A 10968-nucleotide genomic window follows, 5' to 3' on the forward strand; every position below is an offset into this window, starting at 1 on the left:
GGGCACATAGGGATGCACCAAAGAAGAATGGTTTGATTTCATCAGGAATTAACCCGGCGAGGCAGTTGTTGACAAACGTTGTGATTTCTGTCAGATGCGCTTCTGCAGCTGGGCCAAGAACAGGGTTCACCATTTCCTTCACATGTTGAGGTCTTACCCCTGTGTAGCCTCCTGAGGAGCCCGGGGGAAATGAAACGATAGCTTTATAAACCTCTGACTCCCGGAGGACGAGAGGTTCCTGGTTAGGGGCGAGCCTGACCTGTGGGGGAGGTCCACCTACGGCCCTGAGGGGGTGTTTTTCTCTCAGTGCTTGGGCTGTGGTTTCATCCCTGGGCAAAATTTTGTCCTCACTTGTGATCAACCTGAGTGCCCCGACTGAGGGGCACTCAGTCGTAATTTATATATATATAAATATATATATATATAAATATATATATATATAAATATATATATATATATATATATATATATATATATATATATATATATATATATATATATATATATATATATAACAGTTGTATATATATATATATGTAATATACATATATAACAGTTGTCATCCCTTCCCAGGGAGGACAACCAGGTGCGCCTTCCCACTCGCGCGAGAAACACCCAAGGCAGGAAGAGCAACAGTGGCATATCCGAGACATCAAAAATCAGAACATCAGTCACCAAGAAAATAGAAGAAGGAAACACTATTGGCGCAATAAGAGTCATCACCAGTGAGGACTCAATTGCCGACAGAGATGCCGCAACAGCTCAAGCCCTAAGGGAGAAACACCCACCCAGGGCTCCGCGTGAGGACGACATTGTACAAGTGGGGGCTACCGGAGCAGAACCTCTCTGGGTGGCTGAATCTGTGGTCCATAAAGCAGCCATGTCCTTCCCTACAGGATCAGCAGGTGGGTTCACAGGACTAAAACCCAACCACCTCAAGCAAATGCTCAACCCTGCAATGGGTGACATTGCAAAGAACCTCTTGGTGGAACTAACAAGATTCACCAACACATGTCTAGCTGGCAACATACCAGCGTCCATAAGACCTATCTTTTTTGGAGCATCTCTCTGTGCTCTAAAGAAAAAGGATGGAGGGATCAGGCCAATAGCTGTGGGCAATTCTCTCCGGCGTCTCGTCGCAAAGGCAGCTGCAAGAACAGTTACTGATGCAGCGGCCAACATGCTGAAGCTCGGGTTTGGCATTCCACAAGGGTGTGAGGCGGCAGCCCATGCAGCTCGAGCCTTCATCGCCAACATCACAGATATAAAGGCCCTTATGAAGCTAGATTTCAAAAATGTCTTCAATTTGGTGCGGAGGGATGCTGTACTCCGTGCGGTTCATAGTCATTTCCCTTCCCTCTACCCTTTTGTACATTCATGCTACAGTATGGATCTTAAGCTACTTTTTGGCGAACATGAAATTGACTCGCGAGAAGGCGTCCAACAGGGTGACCCCCTTGCTCCTCTCCTTTTCTGCTTAGTCATCAAACAAGTCACAGAGGTCCTGTCCAGCGAGCTTAACATCTGGTTCTTGGATGATGGTACCCTAGCTGGTTCCCAAGACTCCCTCCTGGAGGACATCAGAAAAATCCAGGAGCAAGGTGCAGTTTTAGGCCTCACCCTGAACCCTTCTAAATGTGAAATAATATGTTCCAACCAGGGCATCGTAGAGAGAATAGAGGGTCTTCTGCCAAATATCCATAAAACTAAACCTGAAGACAGCACACTCCTACGAGCTCCCCTGGGGTTGAAAGCCATCGATGAGGTCCTTGATAAGAAAATCGCCGACCTTAAGAGGATGGATGGGAGGATTGAGGATATTGATGCTCATGATGCACTCTACCTCATCACCAGATGTCTGTCCCTCCCCAGGTTAACCTACTTTCTGAGGTGTTCACCATCTTACAGTAGCCAAAAACTAAGTGAGTATGACCGGTTACTGAAATCAATGCTAGAAAAAGCTCTTAACCTCTCTCTCGATGACCTACAGTGAAAACAAGCCTCTCCTCCCATAAGACTTGGGGGCCTCGGAGTTCGAACAGCAACGCAAATCGCTGTTCCAGCCTTCCTGTCCTCCTAATCAGCATCCGACGACCTTGTGAAGGAAATTCTACCTGCCCACTTACATCAGCTGGCAGGTGTACATGATCCCAATTTTACACGCTGTGCCACAGAGTGGGCCTCTCGTGCAGGCCAATCACCTCAACCACCATCCCCAAAAGCCCACAAGCAATCCAGCTGGGATGGCCCCATTGTAGACCAAGTTGCTGCAGAGTGCCTGGGTGCTGCAACAACACAACACGACATTGTTCGCCTCACAGCAGTAGCAGCACCACATGCAGGGGATTTCCTGTTAGCAACCCCAATGTCGGCAACTGGCACGCGTCTCACACCACACGCCCTCCGAATTGCTGTGGCCCTCCGCCTTGCTGCCCCAATCCACACCAGATATAGGTGTATTTGCGGCGAGGTGGTGGCTGACAGGTACGGCCACCATGGCCTACTCTGCCAAAGCACAGGGGGATGGCACTCGAGGCACAATGAAGTTAACGACATCATCAAGAGGAGCCTCACCACAGCTGGATGCCCAGCTGAAAGAGAGCCCCGTTACCTAATGCCCCGTAACTCTGATGCTCTTATTGGTCGCCCGAATGGTATCACAGTGAACCCCTGAAAGAATGGCAAGCAGTTGGTATGGGACAACACGTGCGTATCAACCCTGGCTAACACCTACATTAACCTCAGTGTTGCACAACCAGGTGGCGCTGTCACCCACAGGGAAGCAGTCAAATCCCGTAAGTATAGAGAACTGGATCACCACTACAATTTTGTTCCCATTGCTTCTGAGACACTCGGCGCCTGGGGTAAAAGTGCTACCAGTTTTTTGAAGGAACTGGGTTCTAGGCTCATTGAAAAAACAAGGGACCCAAGAGCTGCAAGCTTTCTTTTCCAGTGCCTCAGTGTGGCGATACAGAGGGAAAATGCGCACTGCATCCAGGGTTCCTGCCCGCCATCTGAGGAGCTGGAGGAACTCGACAACCTATGATAACCATCTTTGTAACCCGTATGTAACTCCTTTTTTGTAACACAGTTCAAATAAAGTAAATGTATATGTGTACATACAAAAGAATGGGGGTGGTAGGAGAAGATAATATTAGTGTTCAGTGAGAAACCACAAGGTCTCCTCTGAATACTATTTATTTTCTTCTCCGAGGCTATGGGTCCCCACATTGGCACCAGAGGTGGTACCCTCACAAACTTTATAAAAAAAAAAAAAAAAAATATATATAAATATATATATATATATATATATATATATATATATATATATATATATATATATATATATATATATATATATATATATATATATATATATATATATATGCGAACAAGCCTGAATGGTCCCCAGGACAATATGCAACTGAAAACTCACACCCCAGAAGTGACTCGAACCCATACTCCCAGGAGCAACGCAACTGGTATGTACAAGATGCCTTAATCCACTTGACCATCACGACCGGACATAATGAGGTGATAGCCGAGGCTATTTGAACCACCCCACCGCCGGCACTCGGATAGTAATCTTGGGCATAGCATTTTACCAAATCACCTCATTCTTTGGGGCACACGTGAGGAACACAAATGCGAACAAGCCTGAATTGTCCCCAGGACAATATGCAACTGAAAACTCACACCCCAGAAGTGACTCGAACCCATACTCCCAGGAGCAACGCAACTGGTATGTACAAGACGCCTTAATCCACTTGACCATCACGACCGGACATAATGAGGTGATAGCCGAGGCTATTTGAACCACCCCACCGCCGGCACTCGGATAGTAATCTTGGGCATAGCATTTTACCAAATCACCTCATTCTTTGGGGCACACGTGAGGAACACAAATGCGAACAAGCCTGAATGGTCCCCAGGACAATATGCAACTGAAAACTCACACCCCAGAAGTGACTCGAACCCATACTCCCAGGAGCAACGCAACTGGTATGTACAAGACGCCTTAATCCACTTGACCATCACGACCAGACATAATGAGGTGATAGCCGAGGCTATTTGAACCACCCCACCGCCGGCACTCAGATAGTAATCTTGGGCATAGCATTTTACCAAATCACCTCATTCTTTGGGGCACACGTGAGGAACACAAATACGAACAAGCCTGAATGGTCCCCAGGACAATATGCAACTGAAAACTCACACCCCAGAAGTGACTCGAACCCATACTCCCAGGAGCAACGCAACTGGTATGTACAAGACGCCTTAATCCACTTGACCATCACGACCGGACATAATGAGGTGATAGCCGAGGCTATTTGAACCACCCCACCGCCAGCACTCGGATAGTAATCTTAGGCATAGCATTTTACCAAATCACCTCATTCTTTGGGGCACACGTGAGGAACACAAATGCGAACAAGCCTGAATGGTCCCCAGGACAATATGCAAACTGAAAACAAAGAATGAGGTGATTTGGTAAAATGCTATGCCCAAGATTACTATCCGAGTGCCGGCGGTGGGGTGGTTCAAATAGCCTCGGCTATCACCTCATTATGTCCGGTCGTGATGGTCAAGTGGATTAAGGCGTCTTGTACATACCAGTTGCGTTGCTCCTGGGAGTATGGGTTCGAGTCACTTCTGGGGTGTGAGTTTTCAGTTGCATATTGTCCTGGGGACCATTCAGGCTTGTTCGCATTTGTGTTCCTCACGTGTGCCCCAAAGAATGAGGTGATTTGGTAAAATGCTATGCCCAAGATTACTATCCGAGTGCCGGCGGTGGGGTGGTTCAAATAGCCTCGGCTATCACCTCATTATGTCCGGTCGTGATGGTCAAGTGGATTAAGGCGTCTTGTACATACCAGTTGCGTTGCTCCTGGGAGTATGGGTTCGAGTCACTTCTGGGGTGTGAGTTTTCAGTTATATATATATATATATATATATATATATATATATATATATATATATATATATATATATATATATATATATATATATATATATATATATAATTGTGGTTGCAGTATTAGCGTAATTTTGGTAGAATTTGATGAGTGACGAGGCTGTTGGTGAGTGATAGCCGTCGCTCTGTCGAGTAACGTAATTCTCGGGAGTGTTTTTCGGCCTGCGGGATCGATAAATCACTCACCCATGTGATTTAAGGAGTGCGAGATCTCCTTAGTGTTCCCAGTAACGTTTGAAATCTGTAGGCTACATGTGTCAGCAGTAATTATATATATATTATCGTAGTGTCACGGTGCCCAGTATTATTGTGTTATTTACTGTGGTGATTGCAATGTGTGGACCTGTGTTCTAAGGGGTTATTTAGAGCGCACTGTTGGCCATTTGCAACAGTAAGTAAGTGTTGGGCAGTATTCTACTACTTGGAATTTAGAGTACTTACCATGTGTGTTATTACAAAGGGGTTGTCAATTAAGGTGATTGTTGCAAGTGTTGAGCAATCACCGTATGTGATTGCAGTTCAGTAAAGTCATTGTGGGGCAGTGTTTTAGAGGGTTTATGTCCTGTATGTTATTTTACTAGGTTCTGCAGTATTGTCATTGCAACCGGATTGTAACGTAAATCACTGTGATTTGTCATTGTCGTGGGTGAACTCGGCTGTAGACGAGTACTTGGGTTTTTATATTTTCCTGTTTATCTGGTAGAACATCGAAGTCCAGTATTCAGTGAGGTGATTGCGAGGCAATTAATATAACGTAACCAAGGAAACGCTCTTTGCTTTAAGAGAATTTGTTCTTTGACAATTTGAGTAACGTAGAATACGTTTGGCTTAATTTACTTTCTTGCAAAGCAGCTACGGTAGTCTCAGGGAGCCTAGCCATCAGCCAGATAAGAATTAGAGTATTGTCTGTCGTAATTAACGGTCAGTTGGCTGGGTAATTGACGTGTTTCAGGAAGTCAAAGTAATTAGCCTCGATCCGTGTTTGATCGACTCACACGAAGGCTCCATTGTTCCATTAATGTAACGTCGTTATTTATCTGCCCGGAAGTACCGGCACTTGATTGACTCGTGGGAGGAGTAATGTCATTTTAGAATAACGTAAACGTGGTGCCTAATTACTGTTATTAGCTACTTGAAAAGGTCTGAGTATGGAAGGCTTAGACGGAATTCATACCTTAATGTAAATTGCTGAGCCAGTGTGAAAGGTTGCATATTTAATTGATTAATTATTGATCTTGATGATAGTAATTAATTACCGTAAAAGTAATCACGATTGATTACCGTTCTCTTAGCACGTTGGACATCGTAAATCAGAGTTTACCATCGCTTAGTGATTAGTAACCGATTAACGTAAATTAACATAACTAGTAAAGAGATTAATCAGTTGTCTGGTAGTACAGGGATTAATGGGATTTTCTCACTGAATGCTCGACGGGTAGAGTGTTGTGTAATTTCCGCGTTACTAGTGACAGTTGTAAGAGTTATTAAATTAACTTGAATGTTATTTTGTTATTAACGTAAATCAAATTGTTATTGATTGTTGATCGTCAGGGGGACGGAGTGTTAACATAAGGATTAATATGAGGAAGGGTGCTGGAGTTGCCAGTGAACCCATTAGTCATTGTTGTCATTGAAAGGCTACTGATTTTATTGCATTGCAACCGCTATTGCAGGTGTAGACTGCACAGAACGTAGAACAGTAGGAGGTTACTGGAGACGTGTTTCAGAATCCACTGTGTCATTTGTTGTAATTGTAATTATAGATCTGTTAGTTCTTGTATCTTGTTGATTCCTCTGTGTTCACGCTTATGTTCGAGTTAGTTCATTATGCAGTCCGAGGGGCTGGTGTCTAGCTGTCATTGATAGTGTCACAGGAAGGATTTCGAGTAACGTCATTGATATTTTTTTTTGTTTTGTTGTAGTAGTTAGTACTTTATTGAATAAACTAAGTTGTTATGGTTAACACTGTCTTTTCGTTACACGCCCACACATTATTATTTCCCTGTAAGTGTACTGTCACACTCGACTATAAAAATTGAGACTGATTCAGAGTTTTGGACCAAATATACGGAACCACACAACAATAAATTATTGTTGTGAGAGCCCAGGACCAACTCGTTAGATTCATTTCGCCGAATGGCGAAGGTCAGCGACCAAGTGGAGGGGATTTCAATTTTATTGGGTGTCTCAGCGTTTGCTCGCGCCTAGTCAATTGTTCATATATGGTCCTAGAGTGAGGAATGAGCAGCTTACTACACTTTGTGTGTTAGCTAAGCAAGTCCTTCCTCAGGCGACCTAATTGAATATCACGACACGAATAAAGGTTAAAGAATAAACAAAATTCTTAGACATTTTCCGAGCTCAATTCCTCAACCATTTCACTTATTCCACTAATCTCAAACTCTCACACTGTGATCACTCATTCCCACGGGAGATTCGAGACCGATTTCCCTTATGTCTGAATCGTTCAGAGTAAATACTAGGTCGAGTCTTGCTGGTTCATCGTTGCCTCTCATTCTCTTGGGACCCTTGACATACTGACTTAAAAAGTTTCTAGTCGCCAGGTCCAACAGTTTTGCTCTTCATGTTTCCTCACCTCCATATGGTTCCTTGTTTTCCCAGTCTATCCTTCGGTGATTAAAGTCCACAATTATGAGCAGATGGGAGCAATTTCTACAGGCAGCAGCGGTTGCTCTCTCAATTATAGTGCTAACTGCTATGTTGTTTCTGTCATACTCTTGCCTGGGTCTTCTTTCATTTGGTGGTGGGGTTATATATCACTGCTACTACTACTACTCTTGATCCTCCCATCGTCATGGTACCTGTTATAAAGTCTCTGAACCCTTCACATCCCAGAATAACCATCTCCTCGAAACTCAATTCCTTTCTTATCAGTAGAGCCACTCCGCCTCCTCCCCTTCCTTTCCTCTCTTTACCTATTACACTGTAGTCCTGGGAAAACACTGCATTCATTATGATTACTGAGAGTTTTGTTTCTGTGAGTCCAATTACATTTGGGTTTACTTCCTGTGCTCTTTCCCTAAGTTCAGTTGTCTTGCTTGTAACCCCATTTATGTCCGAGTGCATTACATTGAAGCTGACTCTCCTCTGTCTATTCTCAGTTTCTATTGATTCTCCTGGAGTTGGAGGGCAGGAGGTGTCATGGGGTGGGAGGGCCTAGCAAGGAGGACCTGGGAGGCTAAAAGGGTATTAGGTGGTGTGGCTGAAGGCGTCGGGGGTTGAGGGTTAATTAGGGCATGGGATGAGGAAGCAGGAGGGGCATGTGGTGGGAGATCACGGGTTGGGGTTTGCAGGGGAGACTGAGTTGGATTGACCGGGAGGCTGGGGGTTGGGGAGGGAAAGGGAGCCTGGGGAGGGGTGGGGTCAAGGAGGAAGGGGGGTTGGGGTAGGAAGGAGAGCTTGGGGTGGCGGAACTGGGAAGGGCATGGGCTGGAGAAACAAGGGAAGGTCAAGGGGTGAAGGAACAGGGAGGGCCTGTGGAAGGGGTTGTGGAAGAAGACGGGCATGAGGGGGGGGGGACATGGTGGGCCTGGGGTCAGGGAACAGGGAGGGGGCATGGTCTGAAGAGGAACTTCACTGTCTGGGGAGGTGCAGGTGATTGTTGAGGGATGGCTATGGAGATGGATGATGAGAGGCTTCTGTTATAATCCACCCTGGGGTTACTGGCTTGTTGGTGGGGGGATTCCCACTCCCCTCTGAGGTTCCTGGAGCTACTGATCTGAGTCTTGTGACTCCCATATTCTAAACCCTTTCTTTGCCTCTCCTCCTTGCTTCTGCAGCCTTCCTTCCTTCTCTCTTCCCTCGTTATGTACCTTTACAGAGAGACGTCATCACATCCCCCTAACCTCATAAATCTGCTCTTTCTGGAAAGGATTTTTTCTTTTATTACCTCGTTCATTAGAACAACCCTTATCAGTCGTTTCCTTTTCTTCTTTTTAGATGCCCAGTCTGAAAACCTTCTCTATGTTACAATTTGCCTCTTTCATATCCAATCTCTTCAAGATCTCTGTCATTGTTGCTCGGTCCCCCCTTCTCCACTCCTCCTGACTGGATCCTTCTGGTTCCTGTACTCCTACAATTATAACTGTTTTTTCCTTTCCAACATTTGTTCAGTACATTTTGCACCTTCCTGTGAGGTAACTGCTTTCATAGCTTCTGCCTCTAAAGCAGGCTTGGCACTTTGGATGTTTTGCAGTATTTCTGCAAACGAGAGTCGCCCCTGGAAGGCGCCCTCCATCAGCTTCGAACCCTGTCTCCAGGAGGTTGCATACCCTGTACTGGTTTGAATTCTGATTTTTCCCTCAGTCTCTTTATCTTCTCCTTGGCTTCCTCCAACTCACTTTTTTGGCTATGTATTAATGCTTGCATTTCCTGCAGGTCTCTGCTGAATCCCACTTTCATTTCCTGCAGGTCACTGCTGAATCCCACTTTCATTTCATGCAGGTCTCTGCTGAATCCCACTTTCATTTCCTGCAGGTCACTGCTGAATCCCCCTAATGTCTGGCTGATCCATTCACAGATAGTATGCACCATTCTTCCCTGTCCCTGTCTGTGGTGATGTCCCTCGATCATTTTCCCTGGCTGAGGGGGTATGGGGATTGTCATTTGTATCCAATTTAATATGTATGTACTTTTCCCCTAATAAATATTATTATTATTATTATTATTATTATTATTATTATTATTATTATTATTATTATTATTATTATTATTATTATTATTATTATTATTATTATTATTATTTTTATTATTATTTGCATTATTATTATTATTATTATTAACAGAAGAAGACCATTATGAAACAATAGCTGACTTTACTAGGGTGGACCGATAGTTCCAGTCCTGCCATCGTCAGTTAGCCAATATAACCTTTATAAGCATCGTACACCATAAACTTTTGCAATATAATGTTGGCAATATTAGCTCAATTAAAGAGTAACATTGTTGCCATCACCATTCAACCAATATAACTATAAATGGTATGTAACTGATGAAATTAGAGAATTAGCTGAAGGAACATCGTTGTCGCCATCAATTAACAATGACCTTCACAGGTGCTCTGAACACCACCATTAGTTATCTTACCATTTCAGCTTAAGGCATGAGCAACACGATGCTACGCCTGAATATATTATTATGATTTAAGATATCCTGCTTCACAGTAGTTGTTAGTAAAATGTATAATGACAAGTAAAATGACTTGAGAAGAGAGCAATATTGTGTTTTCATTGTCAAATAAAGAAGATGATGTCAAATAAAGATGAAATGTCCATGTAGTACGGGCTATGGTAAGCCCGTAAATGTGTTCAGTTATTGGCGATAACCTTGTTACTGTGATATTTGGGTCAAAGTTTTAAATGTTGGTATGGATTCCTCCGTTTTCCCTATTTCTTTTTCCCTTCTGTTTTTGTGCACTGGTTTTAGTCTTGTTTTAATAACATTATCTTGGTGGCGGATATAGATGCAGAATGCTCACTAATGAGTTCCATTCCTCTACGGCTTTTCTAATCAATGTAGTCGCTGTGGAATGTGCATCTAATGCAGCTGCTGTCGTTGGATTAATGTTGAGTTTGATCCGCAGGTCTTCAGTAGCTTCACATTCCAGTAAGTAGTGTAGCAGGGGCGCCTCTGCTTCTGTTCTACAGATATGACACTCTTTAACTATTGAGTTTATTACCTCCCAGCAGCACTTGTAACCAAGTCTGAGTCTGTGTATGGTTACTGCAATGTCTCTGGAAATATTTTTGCCAGGCTTGAATGAGTAGTAACCAGTGGCTTGTTGTGGCATATCGCAGTGGATCTTCCTTCAGCTACTTTGGCTCTATGAGACGAGGGAGGCCAGGGCATGAGTAATGCAAGAGAGATGAGGAGACGGAAATCTAAGAGGAAGAAAAGAGCAAGGGAAAAGGTACGGTTGGTAAGGTGTAATAAAGGGAGTAATAATAGGTATAATAATGGGAACGTGAGAGAAA

General features: G+C 43.9%; 1 protein-coding gene across 1 annotated transcript in view; it reads right to left on the reverse strand.

The window, feature by feature from the left end:
- Positions 1–9529, reverse strand: part of LOC138369728 (uncharacterized) — a 39571-nt gene extending 30042 nt beyond the window's left edge. The window contains exon 1 of the mRNA XM_069333167.1: positions 9268–9529. Within this exon, the coding sequence (XP_069189268.1) occupies positions 9268–9529 (262 nt within the window). The remainder of the gene's footprint in view (positions 1–9267) is intronic.
- Positions 9530–10968: the final 1439 nt, after the last annotated feature.

Source organism: Procambarus clarkii, chromosome 29 (genome assembly GCF_040958095.1).
Source record: "Procambarus clarkii isolate CNS0578487 chromosome 29, FALCON_Pclarkii_2.0, whole genome shotgun sequence".
Lineage (NCBI taxonomy): Eukaryota > Metazoa > Arthropoda > Malacostraca > Decapoda > Cambaridae > Procambarus > Procambarus clarkii.